The sequence below is a fragment of the Olea europaea genome, chromosome 14 (genome assembly GCF_002742605.1).
Source record: "Olea europaea var. sylvestris chromosome 14, O_europaea_v1, whole genome shotgun sequence".
Classification (NCBI taxonomy): Eukaryota; Viridiplantae; Streptophyta; class Magnoliopsida; order Lamiales; family Oleaceae; genus Olea; species Olea europaea.
In genome coordinates, this window is record NC_036250.1 from 5,197,254 (window position 1) to 5,219,418 (window position 22,165).

At 32.2% G+C, this 22,165-nt stretch overlaps 2 protein-coding genes across 4 annotated transcripts; one reads left to right on the forward strand and one right to left on the reverse strand.

The window, feature by feature from the left end:
• Positions 1-1,325: 1,325 nt before the first annotated feature.
• On the reverse strand, positions 1,326-5,981 carry LOC111408886 (ataxin-10). Of its 3 annotated transcripts, XR_002705377.1 has the most exons (4): positions 5,586-5,979; positions 3,681-4,328; positions 2,567-3,568; positions 1,326-1,728 (listed from the first exon to the last, which is right to left on the reverse strand). XR_002705377.1 is itself a non-coding variant. In XM_023038713.1 (3 exons), the coding sequence occupies exons 2-3, from the start codon at positions 4,285-4,287 to the stop codon at positions 2,694-2,696; spliced, it is 1,482 nt and encodes a 493-aa protein (XP_022894481.1). In that variant the 5' UTR covers positions 4,288-4,328; positions 5,609-5,981; the 3' UTR covers positions 2,340-2,693. The 3 variants fall into 3 exon arrangements, 2 of the variants coding, with proteins under 2 accessions (XP_022894481.1, XP_022894480.1); XM_023038713.1 differs by lacking the exon at positions 1,326-1,728 and having other exon boundaries at positions 2,340-3,568; positions 5,609-5,981; XM_023038712.1 differs by lacking the exon at positions 1,326-1,728 and having other exon boundaries at positions 2,340-3,568.
• A 6,799-nt stretch (positions 5,982-12,780) lies between these two features.
• On the forward strand, positions 12,781-13,789 carry LOC111408887. Its single transcript, XM_023038714.1, has 2 exons — positions 12,781-13,229; positions 13,376-13,789. Exons 1-2 carry the CDS (start codon positions 12,922-12,924, stop codon positions 13,533-13,535), a joined length of 468 nt encoding a protein of 155 aa, XP_022894482.1. The 5' UTR covers positions 12,781-12,921; the 3' UTR covers positions 13,536-13,789.
• The last annotated feature ends 8,376 nt before the right edge of the window (positions 13,790-22,165 follow it).

A 22,165-nucleotide genomic window follows, 5' to 3' on the forward strand; every position in this document is an offset into this window, starting at 1 on the left:
GAGAACTGCCCTACCATGCGAGGACTAATTAAATAATAGATTTTTAATAACAATCCTTCCGTTGAGATAATTGATAGTATTTTAGTATTTCTTTGCTCCCGTTTGGCTCTCATTTTGTAAAAATAAAAATTGGTAGAATAGTGTTTTTATGAAAAATGAATGGTTGAAAAAGAAGAAAAAAATTTTAATTTACGTTTAATATTATTTTATGAAAAAATGTGTTTGAAAATATAAGAGAGAAAAATGAAATATAATGAAATAAAAATTAAGGAATACCAAAGCACTTTTGGATAGGGACTACGGCCCTCGGGTAAGATAGATTTGAGGATCAATAAGAATTGAATTATTGTAAGCATACATTTCGTGAGTTACATCTTGGTTGAAATTGAGTGGGGATTCAAAAAGTGTTGGGCGAAGAAAAAAAAAAAGGCTCCAAACATGCATCGCAGTGTCAACCATGATGTCAAGAATAATGTAAATATAGCATGATTGATAAGAATTTTATATATATAACTATGCAATGATGTAATCGAATTGGATTTACCGATTAGTTCTAGTTCACAATAAAAGTATCAATGTGGAGTAATTGTTGAAAGCTTATACAATCGTGGCAAGTATTTAACTTCCCCGCTGCTTAAAATTTCCTCGTGAATGAGAATCGAAGCAAAATCAATTCTCGAATCTAAAACTCAAAAACAAAAACAAAAAAATTTAAGCATCCAAACTAAAATGTTTCAACTTCTCAATATTTTATTTTAATTTCCATTATTTCTTTCGAAATTGAATTATTTAATTGATTAGAATTAATCAGTTATTCTACTATTTTCATTCGTAACGGGGGACGTTGAAAAAATAAAAATAAAAATCAAGAATCAATCTTCAAAACATCTACAAGAGTTGGCACACCATTCAAATACTGAAATACATATATCTAGTTCAACACCCCTCTCTAAATCAATAATTAATCCATTTTTTACGAATCCCGTTTTTACTAAATTAGAGGTAACCAAGGAACATATAGATCCCCAAAAAAACATAGTTTGACATCCAAAAAGGACTTCATGGCAGAGGGTTTATCATACCCCCACAAGTCATAAATGAATGAACAAATACCAAACAAATAAGCTATTGAAGATGGCTCATAAAACATCACCTAACTCCACCTTCGATGTGGTTTAGTTTTGAAATGACATGCTTTCGTCTTTACTACTAAATTTGTAGGCCTCCATTTTCAACTCAACTACCCTCACAGCAATAGCATTTTGGGGGGTTGGCCTTGACCTCGACCTTTTCAACATGTTCAAGACAGGGACTACAATACTAAATTAAATAAAAAAAATAGAAGAATATGCTCTCGCATTGATCTTTCCCAGCTTCTATATGTCATCAACAAATAGCATACAAGAATAGACTTGAAACGTTGTTGAAAAATCATTCTCAGTAAATAAAAATAATAAAAAGTATATTTAACTGAAGTTCCCTCCCCTGTTAGTATTCAAGAATTTTGCTACTTTACCCAAATGGTTGACATCCTCTCACATGCCATGGGTCTTGCGTGAACAAAAAAGTCCAAAAAATAAGTAGCGCACCACCATTGTGAGAAGCAGTCACCCCATCTGTCAAAAAAATTCAGGCACTGCAGCGAGACTGTAATATTCATATAAGGCGACAGCCATGTGCATCTAAATCTTGAGAGTTTCCGGAGCTCCAATCCAACTTGCAAAATAGCTATACAATTTGAGAACCATATGAGCTACAAACACAAGAATTAAAGATTATGCACTCATGCATTATATGGAACTCGTAAATGTCATGTCATGCTCATTCTTTTCATAAACACTTTTAAGTAAAAATTCCGTAAACAGATGCAGCCAACCCATGCTTCTCAATATTGTAATTCATTTTGAAACCTTGATCTCATAAAAATATATTTTCATATGCCGTGACCAAATTTATACTCAAAAAGCTATCATCAAACAATTATTGGATAACTTCAAATTGTATTTAAACCTTGAAGATCTAATTAACTAAATTGTTTTCATAAGTATCCAATCACGCAGGCATTAGCCCATTATTTCCAGCTGCAAGATAACCATAATACTGGTTAATAGCTCCGAAATCATCATAAATCAACACCAGAGTCATCCCACACTCCCATAATGTCACATTAACATTATCATCATTGTGAGATTATAATCTACGGCATTATTGATCTGATCAAATCATGATTATCATAAAGATCAGAAGCACTGTAGAGTACTTGTAATATCATATAATACTTGTCATTACCATCATAATATCAATGAGTTGCCATACCATCATCATATCTTTGTACCTTATGATTATAAAACATATCATTGGCATCGTGAAATTATATGACATATCTCGTCATCATACAATACGCAACAGAGAATTATAATTCAAAATGTGTTAATAATAATTCAAAACAAGTTTGTCATGACACCCCACACATTACCAGTAAAATTGATGAAAATTATAACACAATGTATTGTTTATTTAAGCACTTATATGACCTTGTAAATAGCTTTAATCTCATGGAACTTACATTAAACCTAATTTCTCCATCAGACCCCTGGCAATGCGGAAAATCTTTCAGGTTCATGCCTCTTGAGTCTGTTGCTGTTTTTCTCCTTAATTTGGTCGTCGATCACATTCAGCAGTCAGCACCACCATCACACATTTACAAGCTTTGCACGTCGTGTTTCAGGATCCACTTCTACTCGGAGACCTAGTTGAGCAATTTCAGGCACATCTACAGATCCTTGAAGTTCCAAATTGGCAACAACTTGCTGGTTTTCTCTATTCCCTTCCAATATATTTCTTACCGACCAAATTCCCCACTCCCTCAAGAATGGATTATCTTCATCGGAGACACACTGTTGTAGTAACAGAAGGATCCCATCCTGCTCTCTTATTTTACTCTGAACATGTTTCCTGCGGTAGCTGCAATTTCCAATAATGGCCACAACATCTCTCCTAAAACCTTTGTAAGGGCAACGCTTGGATAAGCTAGACATTGTTGCTTCTTGGTTCTCACTCTGTCTCATTGTTTTCCTAATTATTAATGGAGGTTCTAGGTCCCGAAGCAAGCTTAAAAGCAATTCAATAAGCCCAGAAGACACTAACACATCCACAAGATCCCCAGAGACATCCTCATTAGACCCTTTAACACCGCCACAGGCACAGACATCTCTCAAAATGGTCAGGGAGTATCCTAGAACATCAACCTCAGCTAAGGCTGTAGGAAGACCAGACTTTGGTGTTTCAACAAAGTCAACAACCCCAACAACCTTTCTAAATATTCCAAGAACAGACAAAGCAAAATCATTGGACACTGTAACATCCATGATTCGCTCATTCAAGATTTCAGAAAGAACACTCAACAAAAATGCATGCTCTCCTCCGAAGTGGTTACCGGTGGATATATCACTATCAAAGTTCTCGGCTGAACTAACCAGGAATAATTTAGAGAAAATTGGTGCGAAGTAAGACTTGTCCAGGCAAATTGTTGAGAGAAGCAACTTCAGCCAATCTTCCTTAAATCCATCTGCTAAGACCAAAGCATATCAATGGAATTAAAAGTTTGTTTCAAAACAAATGATGTTTTGTGCTGTGGCATACTAATGCATAAACATATGTGTTATATTAACAATGTATACCTAATGTTGCGGTCCGTATAATTTCCACCACTAATTGTAGCCCTTGATCCGTAAACAGTTCGATCATTCGTTCATTATTACCTTCACAACATGTATAGATAACCATGCACAAAGGATCACATGTTTCTTTGCTTCGAACTTTAGCAATTTCCAAAAACTCAAGCGGAAAGAAATGTTGCCAAACAGCAAGCTGATGTTCTTCCCCAGCCAACGAGACATTTCCCAAAAGTTGCAGACTCAAACGAATAATCTCATAGTCAGAACCAGAAGCTAGAACTACAGCATTAAAGATACTTGAAACAATTCCAACACCAGTTTGTTCAATAAATAAGTTCTGATTATCTATTTCTCCTGCACACAGGTTTCTGAGCAGCTTTTGGGACAACAAAAGAAAGTGACGCAAAGGAGGGGAACATAGGGATTGACATAGCGTAAGGGTTGGCACCAAGGCATTCTTGGAAGCGAGGTCTGACCGGCCATCAGGAGTTCTAGAAATTTCAATGAGACGCACTAGCGCTTTTTCTAAAGTAGAAGAGTCAGATGCAACTAACAATGGCTCAACTACATCATGTGGCACACCAAGCTCTAACAATTTTCCACCATCCATGATTTAGTCAGATTGATGAATAGGGGTTGCTAAATTTGATCCTGCAAACAGGAAAAAGGGGACAGACAGCATAAATAAATAGTCTGTTCGGTAGAAAGTCAGCTAGTCATAACATCATTAAATTCAAAATTCTGTTCTCATCTTTCTTTTGGATAATTCACAATCAACAAATACAAAACAAAAAATCAACAAGCAGTGCCGGTCCTATGATTGTCGGGGCCTGAGGCAAAGTATGTAAATTAGGCCCCCCGGCCCCGGCGAAAGCAACATAAATGAAAAATTCAACGGTGTATTATTCGACCCACTGCTAACTTAAAAAACTAACACTAAAACAACATACATAAAATTTTTATTATCTAGATAATACATACAAAAACCTCTCTCATGTCTGTGCATTTTCAAGAAAGTAAACCTTACACTATGTATACAGTATATTATCTATAAAATACATACAGAAAATTTTTATTTTTCTTCTGGAATTCTTGGAAACAAAATTTAAATAATTATGTTCATTAATTTCATATTACACTCCTTCACTAAAACCCGAGATAAACTTACAGTTCCAACTTATAGAAGGGGATAAACCCTGTATACTAACATTTTTCATGCAAATATCCTCAAATGGGGCACCTTCTATCCCCAGTAGCAAGGGAGCTTTTCTCGAATCCACACTAACCACATCAACTACAGAAACCCCTTGAACTTTTGGTAAGGCTTCAGGATCAAATTTCTCATCAGGGTGTCGTTTGCACCTCTACTAAACCTTATAGGTACTTTGACTCTCTCCATTGTTATGTTACGCATAGTGATATTCCTTATATACCCTCCTCTTCCCTTCTCAGTTTTTTTTCGCACCCCAGCCGCTGAATCTCTTATATATATAACGACCCAATTGCAGAAGCGGAGCTCTACCAACTGAGCTAAATCCTCTACAACAATATTTCTAACTCCACCGGACATTTCGCTACAAATTCCAACACCTGAACTACTCGCCCATTTCAATTTGCGAAACACCCTCTTCAAAGTTTAACAATCAACATTTGTCAGCCATTCCATTCCTAATTTCCCTTTCCTTTCCCAACTCTTTCCAAGAACATCTCTGAAATTCAAGAAAACTTCAAAACAAGAAGAAAAATCCTTCATAATGGACGAGACGACGAGTCACAAGCCTCTCTCCAATTAGAGTATACACCCACGGCCCACATAGAATAAAAAAGACCATTTATCAATTAAAATCAGGCCATCAAAATTATAATAAGTAAATGCCTAAATGTAAATGGTAAAAGTGTTGAACTCACTGGGGAAGGGAACTCGAACTCACTCGTTCGACAACAAAAATGCCCAGCCACTCGACAGAAGTCAGAAGCGATATGTCAGATCTCAGATGAAGCCCAGGTACAAAGAGCGCTTGAAAAATCACGCTTTGGCCTGTGGGCATTGGAGGCAGGACGCCACTCGGTGTTTGAACTCACTGGGAGTCTGAGAAAGTGGCCAGTGGGACTCCAGGCTCCAGCGAACTGAGCGAAGCCAACTAGCCAAGCCAAGAAGAGGAAATCTGGGATTCTGAAAATGGAAGTCCGGAACTGCAAGGAGAAATCGAGCGAGAGAGACGGAGACGATTTCAATTTGGGATTTGGGAATTTTGGGTAAATAGATAATCGATTATGGGCTTGAGCTTGAGGTTGGGGGTTTTGGGCTGTTCTTGGCCTCGGGCTGCCATTGTTAAAAATAATAATAATAATAATAATACTAAATAAATAAATAAAAATATGAGGTCCCCCGAATTTTGGGCCTGAGGGCAGCCCTCAACCACCTGGTCTCAAGACCGACCTTGTCAACAAGTACAATTTTAATTACATTCACACGTGAACCTAACCATCTTAGATAACAATTTTCTTTAGTTTCATGATTTCATCTCTAAAAAGACTAAAATGCAAGTGTTGATGCATAAATTACACAAAATCTATATAATAAGTTTGTGAAATATCATTATCAGAAACACAAAATAAGAATAAAACATTAAAAAAAATTTGAGCTGAATACTTCAACGTGCTGCCAAAATCTGATCAAAATTCTGAGTCTAGAAAGGAAAACACAATATATTGACATGGTGCAAAAATCAACATGATTATGGGTTTTTTCATAATAATACATTCAGAATTTTGTCACTGTTTTAGGAAATTTAAACAATTCATAAACATATAAACAATTCAAACACATCGACAATATCAACATATGTACACACATACACGTGTATATGTAGAGAGCAAACCTTGCCAGCAGAAGACTTGAGTCTGTAGGGTATGAAAGAAATGTACTACAAAATCACACGATTTTAGTTCGATTTCAGAGTGCCAAGTTTCTACTGGGATTTTAATTTGTAGAATAGGGTAATTGAGATGGACCGAGTCCTAACCCAAATCTTGAAAATTTCCTGGGCTATAATTTTCTATAAATTAACTTGTAAAAAAGACCATAGCTTTACAAATCTTGTTAGGTATCTAAGATTTTGTCGAGTAAAGAAATTTTCTTTAAAATGGACCTTCTATATTTTCTTCTTTTAAATGCCTTAAAGTGCAGTATTGACTCGACATACAGGGGTGAGTAAGAATTAGTATGGTACGATACATATTCAGATTTCAGTCAATCACTATGGTCTCTGTTTTGTCTCTTCTTGAGCCTGCACTTGGTATATTTTCTCTTATGCAGTTCACCCAAGAGAAATCGATAAAGAGTCGTGATTGGTGTAGAGGATATATAGCTCAAGGCAAGGCCCTTTTTTTCTCTTTCCAATTTGCAAATGACTAGCCTCTGAAGGCATCAAAGTTTAAAAATCCCATATATTGTCCTACCATTACACCAGTAATCCACTCATCTCACTGAACGTCATTCCTGCTTTTTCCCAGTTCACTTATGAATTGATCAAAATTTAATTTAAATAACTTAAGCCAAACTACATAGATCAATCTGAGACAGAAGTAATACTATCCAAACATTTCAGTGTGTGTGTGGTGTGGTGTGTTGTGTGTGCGCGCTTGGGTGTTCACAATGACGATGGAGTGGTGTTGGCAGTGTGCGCCAACGGCGTTTCTCCATGGGCACTGCAGATCTGGTTAGGTGTGGTGGGTGGTTGATGGTGATAGTGGTGACGTGGGTGGTTGTTGGAATAGGATGTTGGCGGTGATGGTGTTATGGTGTTGGGGGCGGTCACAGGACGCGGGTGGTTGCAAGTGGCGATGGCGGATCTGTGGGTGGTGGTGCGTGGTGTCATGACAGGGTAGGGTGGGATAAACCGTGACCATAAAATTTGTGACTATTCAACTGTGGCCTTAAAATTCGACAATATGTGACTAAAAAATAATTTATGACCAATAAATTTTTAAATATGTGATCGATAGATAAATTGTGATCTATAATTTTTTTTTTATCTTTGACCAACGAAACAATCTGTAATCTGTAGAACTTTTGATTTGTGACCTTGATATAATATGTGACCAATTAATTTGATACTATGTGACCAACAAAATCATCTGTGACCTATAACATGTATATGTGATAATTAATTGTGTAACTGTGATCTTATTATATTTAAATAATAAATATATTTAATCAATTAATTAAGAGTTCTGCATTTTTAAACTTGACACCTGAAAATTGAATTGTGTCATACTTGACACCCGATGTGAACTTTTCCCTTTCATTTTTCTAGGTTTTATTTTGGTCTTGAGCTTGGGCTAATGACAATACGGGCTATTGTTAATCTTGATATTGGGCTTATACAGGTTGGTTGAGTCTCCGAAAGCTCCACTATCTATTGCCCGGCCCGAAAATAGGGAGAACCAAATCCCAACCCGTCCGCCAGTGTGGTGAAGGAAGACAAGCACTTACTCGTGCAAATGAAACAAGGATCAATCGAGGCCTTTACGAAGGTAAGAAATAACAATGATTGACGTAGAGGCCTTTATGTACAACTAAATCACGTTTTAAACAGATAAAATACATTTGTTCGAGTCACATTATTTTGAAAGAATATATTTTGAAACAATAGATTGATAAAGAATGTGTGGTTAAAAAATAAGGAAAATTTTTGGATTTACGTGTAATATTATTTTATTAAAGAATGTGTAATTGAAATGATATCTAATTACTGTTCAAGAATGTATTTTTTTGAAAAAATGCGGCTCAAACAAGGCCAAAATGCTAAGTTAAAAATGTTAGCTAACATTTACGTTTATGATTCTCTTTTCTCATTGATATAACGCAGTCCTCTTTTGTTATGATGTCTATTTTGCTGTTTGAAAAGCATCGTCAACGGGAGATTCAGCGATGGCAACTTACGGAGGAAGTTTAGATGATTGTGGAGATCAAAATTCATTCATTTTCGAAATGAGTATGGTCGAAAAAATGAGAATTGTCGAAACCTTACAAAATGCATTTCAACTAACAAATAATTATGGTCCAGATAGAACCCAAGAAATAATGGGAGTAAGAATTATTATCAATTACACAAGTTTAGGACAAGTAATATGATAATGATCCAAACACCTTGTACACGAACAATTATAGAGAAATTTTCTTGTGTACCATGGGATTTCCTTTCGAGTCACAGAATCTCAATGTTAGAATTTCAGTTATTTTGGACATACAAACGTTAGTTGTCCTGTGCTCCGTGGGCATGGAGTTTCCAGTCGATAATTCAAAACAACCTTATAAAGTTCAAAATATCTTGATCGAGTCGAACCTAATCTAATAAGAGGTTTGCCTGGGGTTTTCTCGAGTAATTTAGTATCGTATTAAGGAGATGCATCCTTTAATATATGTTACTAGTAAATGTTGAATATTATGATTTATGTGATTAAATTAAATAATATGAAAACTACGGAATAAAATTATACACTTAAATCACATGTTGATTTGGCTTCGTGTGTCCCAGAAGTGAATTTATTGATAAAAAGCATGATGCTTGATGTTACTCCATTGCCAAGTCATAAAGCCTTTTTTTGTGTTGGAAAGAATCTTTAACTTTAGAACAATGTGTGGAATTCTTGAAGTGTTTACGAGCCTTACGTATGCTCACCTAAAAAAGGCACTTGACTCCCATGTTTGATTTAAATATATCAACAATTAATTTTAATAAGATATTTTATAGATCTCGCAACCTTTTTCAATTTTCAACCACGCCTCATCGCCTTTTATCAAAATATACTAAAAATCTATTTTTAAAAAAATCAACATGAGCTGACTAAATTTCAAGAATAAAAAAATTTATTTTAATAGTAAGCAAGACTTAGACCAAATCGGCACAAGACTTAGGCGCTGTTTGAACCACATTCTTTCAAAAAACACATTTTCAAACATTGATTTGATATCATTTCAATAATATATTATTCAATAAAATAATATTACATGCTAATTCAAAACTTTTCCTTTTTTTAACTACACATTCTCCATCAATGTACTATTTCAAAATACACTCTTCCAAAATAATGTGACTCAAACACACACTAAGAAATAGAGCTCATCGTGACTCAATGAGACGTGTTATTTTCATCGACTTATTTCAATTATTTTTAAAACATATGAGTAAATTTATTAAGTCTTAGTCAAAAAATTCATTAGAAGTTCAAGAGTTCTGCATTTGGTTTGAGAATAGTGGACGAGTGGATGTAATTATCCAAATTTAAATGTTTTCAATATATGTGCATCCTCTTTAGGGAACACGTCGAAGCAATGACAAGAATATTTTTAGTAGTTAAAAGTTTCGATAGTTTAATAGATATATCTACACAAGTGCGCCCATTACCCAATCAAGCAAATGTATAAATTATCAACAATCATTAAATTATTTTATGGTTTATTACGAGACCATTTTCATCCACACATTCACACAATAAAATATTTTACACGTATACAAAAAATTCTTCCTTAATTTTAACCACACATTCTCCGAATCATTATTCAAAACTTTTTTTTTTCTACAATAATGATTGTCAAATAAGTTTTAAATAATACGAGATTGTAAATTCAAATTTAGCATATTAAATTTGAGGTTCAACTCAATTTGTATCTTTATGTAGAAAACTTAAGATAGATCGCTTTATTGTAGCTTTAAAATTAGTATCCAAGCAATCAACGTTGACAACCCTTTCGACTTTTTTTAACCAAATTTGAGAATTAATTGGTTTAATCTTCTTTTCCATATAGTATTTATTCATTCTTATTGATATTTTATTTCTTGACGTCTAAGATATGTTTTTAATATTACTTGATTTCTAATGAATGAATAAGTAACTAGCAAATTGCTCAAAAGATGACGTAAATTGATTAATAAATTCTCACATATTTATAGGGGATGAAATAAATAAATAAATAAATAGTCTCGATTCAATACAAATTGCCACATTTTAGAGCCTTTGGCTCTTGGAATTACAAAACAAAACCAAGAGTCGGAATGAGTGCTCCAATGTTGTTGTTGTTGTTGTCGTCGCACCCCCCCTTTTTTTTTCAAAAGTATCTAATTGAACAGTAAAAATTGAACAACTGATCACAACTTTTTAATTTGAAGGGTTTGAAGAGTTCTTAGGATCTATTTGACAAGCTTTTACATTAATTTTTACGTTTTTATAGAAGAGCTTTTTAAAAAGTAATCGTGGGCTTGTTTCCTTTAAAAGCTCATAATCAAATAAAATACGTTTATAAAATTATCCAAGTAAGTTGGAAAGTAATTTTTTTCCCGTGTAATACTTTATATCAATACCTAGTACATCATGACAATTAACTGCCCATTATTTCAAGTGAATCTTTCATCAGTTAGACATTGTACGTCCCTTTAAAATAAAAGATGCTGTAAATCAATATCAGGGAAGTCTGCAAAATTACCATATTTTACTATTTGAAATATATTTAATTAACTAATTTATAGCCTATTTGAGTGTTGTTTTGTAATTTTGAATGATAGACACATGAACTTGAGTTGACAAAGCAGGTGCAGAAATTAATGTATCGAATAAAGCTAAATGTACAAATGTAGACAATCATGTATTGTCAAAATTAAAATTTGTGGTGTAGAAAATAGTTTTATTAAATGGATGAATATGATACAGTAAAGTATGATGTTATCAACAAATATTGTACACATAACGTGATTCTAATGTGTCAATTATTTAATGTTGTTATCGATATAAAATTCATGTTCACGAAATTCAGTGTTCCCTTGAATTGGTTAAATGAGTTAATTGTCGAATAAATTAGATAGATTAGCTCGCTATCCCAATCCAATATCCCATCGATTTATGTCGGAGTAAGATCATGTGAGACGTCATGAAAATATCTTATGACATAACAAATGAAGTGTTTCCCATCGATAACAATACCGCTCTAACCTACAAATCAAGAAGATAATATAATGACTTAGGATACATGCATAATTTTTAAGTGCCATCTTGACAAGTCACAATCAAGCTCACCAACTAATCAAATTTCTTCAAACAGAATGCGACACACAATTTTAAGTAGAAAATATTATAGCTTGACATGATCAGAACGACAAATTTAAATCAATCAACTTATCTAAAGAAACAAATGGTGAATGAGAAGGAAATTCGAACTGAAAAGATTGTCTCTATACAATTACCAAATTTTAGCATTGTAACGCTTATTAAGCTCAAATCTATAAAAGATAATTTAAAAAAAAAAAAAAAAAACGTGACATTATTTTTACAACCCAAAATTGTATATTTATGATATCAGCCATGATTGTACGAATCAGCTACAGTGTTACATCGTATTGGGCAGACAGTGGGCCCCCACAAAAGTAATGGACACTTAATCAGTCACCGCACGAGCAGATTTGGTGATTGTCTGCCCTGTCTAAATCTGTTATTATTTAAAAAAAAAAAATTATTTCAGACGATCGATTGAAGATATGAAATTTATATTTATGTGAATGGCTCTTAAAATTTAGCACATGATTGTACAATAAAATATTTCTACAAAAGCATTATTGTAGAATAAAAAAAAAATTTGGAAAAATACACAAGGGATCCTCCGAACTCTATGTTACCATTGGATCCCCAATTTATTTATCTAAATCCTTGTTCGGTGTGGATTAAAATTAAAATTTTAATAAAATTTGATAAAAAATAATAAAATGTATGGCTAAAAATTTATGGGTCACATGAGATATATATTTGAAATTAATTATCGTCTTAAAATTTTCATCAATTTTTAATTTACAACAAATAAGGACTAGGTATGTAGTTAATTTCGTAGAACGAAGATTATTATGCTAATAAAAATTACTAGATGTAATATTTTTTTTATTACTAGAGGGTAGATTCCCTTAAGCCATAAAATTAGGAAAATAATTAACAGTTGATTCCCATCAATTAAAAAAAGAGATGATGACATGGCATCCCAACAATAATGCAACTTCTCAAATCATAAACAAATCAACGGCTCAGATTAACTCCTCCGTTTCTGGCTCTCCGTTTATCTTCCAAACAATCTTCCACTCTCACTCCCCCCTCTCCCCTCTCTCTCTCTAAAACCTCTCTTTTATCTCTCTTATTCCTGAATCCTTAATCATCAATCTGAAGTCTACAGATATATACATACACTATAGATATAGAAAATATGTTGTTAGGAAAGAGGATGCGTCCACCGATGAAGAGGACTACAAGCATGACTGAGTTCACCTTGGAAATCGACGTCGCCACCAAGTCCGGCGAAGGTACTGCTGCTAATTATCAGCTGTTTGATCCTCAAAAGCCAGTCAGTAGTGGCGGTTTAGATCAGAGGTTCTTGGCTACCGCCACAGCCGCCGCGTCTCCCACACCCCTTCGCCGCAATTCAGCAGATTCAGTCGAAACTGCTCATTTCTTGAGGGCCTGCTCCCTCTGTAAACGCCGTTTGATTCCCGGTCGAGATATCTATATGTATAGGTATAATATATACACATCCTCTCTTGTACTCAGATTCTTAATTTTATACAAATTTACCTGCAATATTTTCATGTTTTACAAAATATAAGATCGGTATGATAATTAATTAACGTGACCTAATTATTTCTCTAATTTATTTTGTCCAGAGGTGATAGTGCTTTCTGCAGTTCAGAGTGTAGGCAACAACAGATGACTCAAGACGAGAGAAAAGAGAAGTCTTCATTGGTCACGAAGAGGGGAGCTGCAACCGTCACCACCGGAGCAAAAGCCAGCGCCACCAGCGGCGAGACTGTACCCGCCGTCTAGATTAGTGATAGACATTACATATATCTGTGAGATATATATTATTTATATCGCGGTATATGTGTTATGCACCAACTTAGATTTGAAATTATGTAAGCATGTATTATGTATATTCGGGGCTGGTTTCTTCTTTCTTTCTTTCTTTTTTTTTTTTAAACCTATTATCTGATGGGATAATCATGGAAAAGGAGGGTTCCTTGCTTATATTTTCACCTATTAGGTGATGGGAAATTTATGGAAAAGCGTTCTTATATTTCCTGTCTCCTTTTCATGCTCTCTTCCTGCAAGATAAATTAATTATATGGATAAAAATATTGCAATGATAATTTATTTTTCGAGTTTTTCATGTTATCAAGTGATTCGCAGTAGATACGCTGTATATGATCACGAGCAACATTTGTTCTTTGTCATTTATCTACACTTGAGATTCGACGACTCTCAAGCAACATTTTAAGAAATAGTAGTTTGTTAACCTACATAGAATCTTACCTTTCAACTTAATTACAACGTTTTAAACAAATGGGTAGCGCAAGATTTTTCCAACAAAGAATAACTATTTTTTATCTTTGATTTTCTTGGCAAGATTATGAAATCTAAAGGATTTTCCACGGCCACCTTATGAATCCTGATTCCATTTGTGATGCATACAGCAAGTGATACCCACCCAACAAAGGCATTTGTTTTTAGTTTTTATATAATTAACCAGAAACTGAATTAAAAAAGAAAAATGCAAAATATTGTATTCGAAGGAGAAAAAAATTCCTTTTTGAAAGATACCAACCACTTAGATAGGATATTGCAAGCTTGAGTTCCAAATATTAAAGAGTAACTAAAATTATTATTTTATTTTACTAGAAATCATTGCTCTCAATGAGGTCAAATTAGGATTCATTCTTAGGGTTCTGCAGGAAATTTAAAATTTCTCACTTGTTGAATCAATGAAATTAGATTTGTCTAAGATCGACGCCGGACATGTTCAGCGCTAGAGCTCAGGCCTGCCACTCACGAAACTTGCAAATGTAGTAATTGTGAATGTGTGATTGAAATTAAAATTTGACCGAGTTAGTAGTTACTATTAGTGAAATCCAAACACACGGTAATTTTCTGGAGGGGCATGCATAATTTTTAATTTACACATTTATTTTTTATTTTTGTTCTTCCAAATTATTTTTCATTTTTCTTGAAATTATTTTATCTATTTATTAATTATTCCTCAATTTATTGTTTGGAGTGGAAGATAGTGGAAGGTGTGGCTATCATAGAAAGACACTGGAGCTGAGAGTGAGTTTGGTTGCAAAGGTCCCACTGCACTTAATTCGGTCGGAACCAGTTGGCTCCGCCAACTTTTGAGTCACTGGCCGAACCCAATGTACCACCACTCATTTTCGATTCCAACCTTCGATTGTTAACATTTTCACATTTTGCATTTAATTGTAATTTCATGGCTTATGATCACAGTTCGATAGTGTAGTAAGTTTATTGTATCACCTTTGACATAGTGTACGCAAAGCGAGAAAAGGGTCTGCGAGGTGATGGGGTAACTTCTAGATCTTCTATAGCACGATTCTAAATTGCGTGCTACTCTACATCTTGGTCACTCGCATTACGTAAACAAGCAACGTTCTTTCCTCCATAGTTTTAGGAGTGTGAGAAGTCACATTAAAGATTTGTTTGGCATGAGACTTTTGAGAAGTCAAAAGGAAATTTTGAAATTCAAAAATTACTTTTGAAAGTTGATTTTACGAATGCCCTTCTTATAGTTAGAAGAATTTATAGAGGAACTTAGTAGCCAATATGGCTTTCTTTAAAAAAAATTTCAAAAGAAATAACTACTTTAGAAATTAATTTCGGATATAAATACAATAGCTTATTAAGAAATCCTTCTACGAAAAATAAAAACAGAAGCAGAAGCATGCCAAACATGCCCTAACACAATAATTGCATAAACACGGCCTTTATGTTTTTTGTATCATATTTTATTCACAATCAAACTCATCAGTGACATGAGCATCAAATTGATCTCGACTCACATCACTAATTTATGGTCGATTAGTCCAACACTGTGTTTACCTCACATAAAAAGTACAAAATTTCAAACAATGGTGGACTATATAAATTAAATTAATTAAAAGTTCACTAACTACTTTGATATATGGGATTATTAAATAAAGTGGGGAAGATACGAGTGATATCTTGAGATGTCAAATTAAAGGTCCACAAATTGGCCAATTGTATGAGAGACTTGTGTAAGTTGGAATTTTAATGTATGGTGGATGCTTTCTCCAAGTTTTTACTTTATTCCTCGTTTGATTCTCTCTTAACTTGTAAATACAAAACAAATATATATGATTGTGTCTATAAATATATACTTGTTACGGCAATTGTGTATAATTACACACATGCACATGCACGTGTGCTGCCGTTCGCACCCCATTGACACGATCAGTTGCGGAGTTTGGACTATGATTTAGTAGGGATCTTATTTAAGGAAAAAATAAATTCAAAAACAAATATTGTTGGTGACCGACCGATGTAACACTTGACCTTGGATTCACTTCTTAAGTTATTTGAGAAAGTAAGAAACGAGATTTCCAGGTCGGCAGCACATTATTAACCAATCAAATGGATGTAATGATTATCCGATGACAAATGATCATGATCTAGGTCACAAACTGTGTCATAGGAGAAATGATGACTTGAACGGTTGATCTCTACATTCAATCAATACCTTAAAATAGGGAGATGGCGCACTAATCGAGGTCGGATAATGTAACTTGATGTGATTAAGGATGACATATCTTATAATGGCTAAAAATAGGGGCAATTATCCTTTTTTGAAGGTTGAACTTATCCACTTCATGTAATACACATTCATCGGCATTTTGAAAGCAGAGCTACTCCCTTCTTTTTTCTTTTCTTTTTTCAACAATATTTCAGTAATAGTCTTACTAAATTCATCTTAAGTTGATCTAAAATTATCACGTCGGTTTTAGTCATCAATAAATATAATAATACTAAAAGAAAAAGTGAAAAAAGAAAAAAAATCATTAATTTTTTTTGGATTAATAATCATAAAATTAAACAAGTTATCATAAATTAATGATTAAACGAAATATAAGATTAATTAAACTTTGGAAAGTTCAATATGTCATCAAATTGCACCTTAATCCCTGCCGTGTATCAGGAAACAAATGGGACAATAAGAAATAATTAATAATAAGAATAAGCTGTACTTGATTTAAGTTCACATAACTCTAAGATTTTTTTAAAAGTTGCTTATATTTTTCTTAAGTTAATACTGTAAACAATGACAATTATGCATATGAAAATACATTAATTTATAAACCCACTTGGCAAGTGGACATGTGTCTACTTCATATTTTGATTAACTTAATGCTGCACTAATTAATTATTGCTGGCTTTTTACTAAAAATATTTGGTGCGTCGTGTCATTGATTCGAAAGACTCTTAATTTCTAAATATAAATGAGTGCCAACCAATCAGAGTTTTCAAATAGTTGATTATGTCCTTATTATTATCACCTTGATGACTCTAATCATAATTATCATTGGTTTAATCCTAGTTAGTGGCAGAATTTTTCTTCTTACTTTTTTTACTTATTGGAAACATGAAAGCATTAATCCGAAACAAGTTTCTAGATTAAGCCCCTAATTGATTTGGTTAAAAATATTGATTAAAATTTAAGTTGAAATCAATAATTATTTTAACTATACATTTCATGGGACCTACAACTTTTCATTTTTAATCATTTAACTTTTACTAATATCTAACACAATAGATTTTTTCTCCAAACCAAACAGGCAACGGCGGACGCAGACATTTTGAACTAATGGGACATAATCAAATTGGAAAAAAAGTTGTAAAAAACTTAAGTATTCGATATATTATTATAATTGTTCTTTACGGGTTCTCATACTTTAACGTGAATGCTTAAAGAGACAAAATCGAATGCTTTGTTCATGATTTTTGAAGGATTCATACTTGATCCGAGCTTGATTGTGAGACTACTTGATTTTGCAATGTGTTCTCTAACAATTTCATTCTTTTTTCCAATTTGAGAATCCATCGTTAACAAATGTACTACTACTTAAGTTGAATAGATAATATTAGAAGAAAAATATATCATATTTTGCTATATTGTATTCCAACTAACTAGAATGTTCATTATACCATGATACACAAAATCATATATTTTAAACTATTATATGCTAAATTTATAATATAACATATAATGATCTATGGGATATCAAGTCTGTCTCGATAATGGAATTCAAATATCCCATAGATCATTATATGTTATATTATAAAAGTTTTAAAGTATTATATGCTAAATTTATATTTTTGTCAAATGCTATGATACATTCATAATTTTTATATAGAATAAATTTAATCTTGTTCACTTTTATTTATTGAAAAGTAAAAATTTGAACACTTAAAAATTCCATGCTTGGGCTCCGTTAAAAATAGATTTTGGAAAAAAATGTATTTTACAATAGTAATTTCAAACTTATCTGCATATTTCTATTTTTGTAACTCATCCTTATTATAAATTTGTTCTAAAATAGCCACCCTTGTTTGGTGGTCATTTTTTTGAAAAAAAAAAACATTATTTTAAATAGTGATTTTTTGAAAAATATGTGATTAAAAAGTAGATTTTTTTTTTAATTCACTTATATAAAACATTTTATTGTGAAAATGTGTGATTGAAGACAAACATGGCTTAGCATTTGGAGTTAGATACTCTTTTAAAATGTATATAAAATAAAATTGAATGATTTATTTTCAAATAAATAAAGAATAATGGATCAATATGACAAAAAAAGGGACCAATGATACTAATAGTAGTGCACAATACATTTATAAAATGCGCCAAAAACTAAAATTAGGCACAACAAGCATTTGTACAACCGCCTTCTCCATTCTCTCTCATTGGTAAGAGTAAATATGATCTTGCGATGTTTAAAAAAAGAAAAAAAAAATCTTTAAGCTAGTGGGTCACGTGACATACTAGGACCCATTGTGAGTTTGCTCATGCAAACAGGGTTAAAAGAAAATTGTAGTCACAGTGTTCAAATTTTGACAAATAGAACACATATAGGTCTTCGATCAAAATTTTTAGCTGGTCGTTAGTGGATAGAATTCGTTATGGTTGCGTGCCTACTTTCATGCTTGAGTTATGAGTCGCAATATGATTATAATGCATGAGTTATAGTCGTTCTTAATTTTTCTGGAATTATTAAAGGGAAATTAAACTAGAATTTGCTTTCAAAAATGGGTTAAATTCACCAATGGCAACCAACTTTGTATTTAGTGTCATTATGACCATCAAATTTGATTTTATTTCATCATGGTCAACAAATTTCAGATAATATTTCACTATGACCACACCATCTTCTTTTCACAATTTTCACTAATTTTAAAAGGAGTAAAACGGTAACTTTGCATTATATATATAAAATAAATTTCAATTAACAAAAACTGATTTTAAAAAATAAAATAAAATAAAAACTTATTTAAAAAAGTTACTTAAAAATAAAATAAAATAAAAAAATTATTTTAAAAAATGTTACTTAAAAAAATAAAATAAAAAAATATTTTTACAAAAACTTTTTTAAAATAAAATAATACTTATATTATAAAAAAAACTTTTTAAAATAAAATAACAACTTATTTTTAAAAAATATTACTTAAGAAATAAAATAAAAAGTCATTTTAGAAAATGTTACTTAGAAAAATAAAATAAAATAAAACTTATTTTTTAATAAAAAGTTTGTAAAATAAAATAAAAACTTATTTTTAAAAAAGTTACTTAAAATAAAATAAAACATCATTTAAAAAAACATTTTTTAAAATTCAATTTATATATATAAAGTAAAAAGTTACCATTTTACCATTTTTAAAATTAATAAAAATGGTGAAAAGAAGTTGAGTGGCCATGGTGTAAACGTTATATGAAATTGAGTGACCATTGTGAAATAAAATTAAATTGAATGGTCACGGTGACACTAAACATAAAGTTAGGTGGCCATAGTGAAACCAAATCAAATTGATTGATCATTATGATACTAAGTATAAAATTTGAGATTAGTGGATTTACCCCTTTCAAAAACAAATATCCAAGATTTGTTGACCAATCAGATTCCATATATTTAAGTATTAATTTTTTAATATATAATTGATCTTTAAGTAAGCATCTTCCTGGCTGAATCTCCATTCTTTAATTAAAATTATTTCTCAATGATCTCATAGGATATGTTAATGAATATGAAGGTACGATATTGAATTTAAACCATAAATAAATATAAGGGCATGTTGCATTCCATTATTATTTGGATAAGTCAGTTTAGCCAATATTGATTTTTTGTTGGACGAAAATTAAAATATTAACTATTATACAATCCAATATGTTCAACTTATACATAGTGAAGGGACTGAAATTTACTGTAGGATACTTACCTCATTGGCCCTGAAGAGACTCAAATTAATGATCCCAAGACCTTAAGAAAAAACCACGACAAACATTCATATAATGATGAATGTCATATCATGGACTAAAGGGTCCATCATAGCTGGCAATAAGGCTCATTGATGCAAAGTATGGTGGGATCCAAATGGTGCAATCATCTTCCTGGTTCGAGACAGGCTAGCCCATAAATGGCCATAGCATTCCACTAGGTTCCAAATAAGGGTACGTACAAAAACAAGTGTCTAGTACTCACCAAAAAATATATAAAATATAAACCTTTTCAAGAATTAAAAACATATCCAAAAGTTTATGAATTTTTTTTTTCTTTTTGAATTGAGATATATTCCATTTGTTTAATAGAACCTATGTTTATGAGAAAAATATCATTTGTTTGGTTTTGATGTCTCATATCAAGCATACTCCCCTCCCCATATGACACGACAAGATCGTCAACAATTAGACATATGATATATGTTACTAAAGAGTTCAATGATGTCACCGTATGCAGGTATTTTGCAATATCCTACTTATAAGCATGCATATGTGCTGATTGTTTCGAACATGTCAACTTAATCAAGAGGAGAAGGTTGCTGAAAGCGTGAGATCTCGGGTGCCACACGGACTATCCATTAAAGTTTATACACAATAAACTTTTATACAATGAATGTTGAAATTAAAACCATTGAAGAAAAAGAAAGAATACGTAAAGCTCAAATCACATAAGATGACATCTTCTAATACAAATATATAACTCCTCGTTCTACTTATAATTTTTCAAGAATAATAACAATGTGAATAAAAACGTAAACAATTCACATGAAACCAAAATAAGAAAGGACACAATGACTATATGGGGTATATTTTTTCATCAAAAAAGAAAAACATATTTTTGTAGTTTTCCATCAAATTATTTTTCCACTAATTGTTTTGGCAAACAATGAATGGAAAAAGACATTGGCAAAAGAATAGGGTCAAAAATTAATAAATTATAACTATTTTCCAACTTTACACCAAAGCAAGCATTTGTCGTTAACGTCAACACCACTGCATTTTATTGGGTTGGAATTTTAGGGTTCCTTTCTTGTTTGGGCTTGAATGCCCACTTCTCTTGGCCATTTTTTGTTCCCTTTCTACTTTTAAAGAGTTCTTTTTCCTATATTTCTTCTTTTTTTCTTTTTTCATTTATTGTTTTTGTCTTTCACTTTCTTGCTTAGATGTAATTGGTTGGAGTATTTGCTATATTTTGTCTACATCGAAATTAACAATATTTTTATTCAAATATATGGTTCTCGATGTGACTTCAAAAACCTTAGTTGGCTTAAAATTTTATTGAAAAAAACACAATTCCTCAAGGTACGATCATTTGTAAATTGTGATTAGAAAGAGCTTGATTATTGAAGTTGGTCTACATTTTATTAACGTTTTCTTCATCATATTAAGTTAACATATTAGAGGTCAAACTTTATACTCTCCATAAAATTTTCTATAATTGCAAATTCTCTTTTTAATAATCTGGTTAGACAATTGTAAAATCTCCATCGAATATACACGATGCTGAAAATATCCATTTGAAAAACTAACACGAGAGAAATCAAAATTGTAGGTAGAAACTTGAAGGACTTGTATGAATTTATAGATAAAATTTGATACAAGAATAAATTTATAACATTATTAATATTAAATTAATAATTTGAGGTTCATAGAACTTTCAATAGATATATAAGCAATTAATTATTCAAGCTTTATAGAAGCTTCACTATATATACAATGCAATTATTTCTAACTACATATCAAAATATATAAATACTAACAAATACAATAGTCAACACATAAAGATGTAAACCTAAAAATGAGTAATTCGTGGCCTAGCTGGCCCAATTTGGATTCGTAACTTGCTTCTATTTTATTCTGACCTTGTTATAATTTTCTAAAGAGGAAATTACAACATTACAGGTATTTAAAGATGATAATTCTAAAATCAAATATTAAGTTTATTTGAGCATAAATCAGGTATTAATAAAACCCAAAATTGAAATCTCTTTCCTCGCGCCTCTCACTCCACACACACTCTCTCTAAGAATTGCAGTCTCTTTCCTCTGTAGTCTCTGTGGTCTCATCTCTCACTCGCACTTTCTCTCTTTCATCT

Excerpts from the sequence above, each read along its gene's own strand:
- LOC111408886 (XM_023038713.1), bottom strand. The coding sequence starts at position 4,287 with ATGGATGGTGGAAAATTGTTAGAGCTTGGTGTGCCACATGATGTAGTT. Across the intron at positions 3,569-3,680 it reads TATACGGACCGCAACATTAG|ATGGATTTAAGGAAGATTGG; the intron begins GTATACATTGTT and ends TGGTCTTAGCAG.
- LOC111408887 (XM_023038714.1), top strand. The coding sequence starts at position 12,922 with ATGTTGTTAGGAAAGAGGATGCGTCCACCGATGAAGAGGACTACAAGC. Across the intron at positions 13,230-13,375 it reads CGAGATATCTATATGTATAG|AGGTGATAGTGCTTTCTGCA; the intron begins GTATAATATATA and ends TATTTTGTCCAG.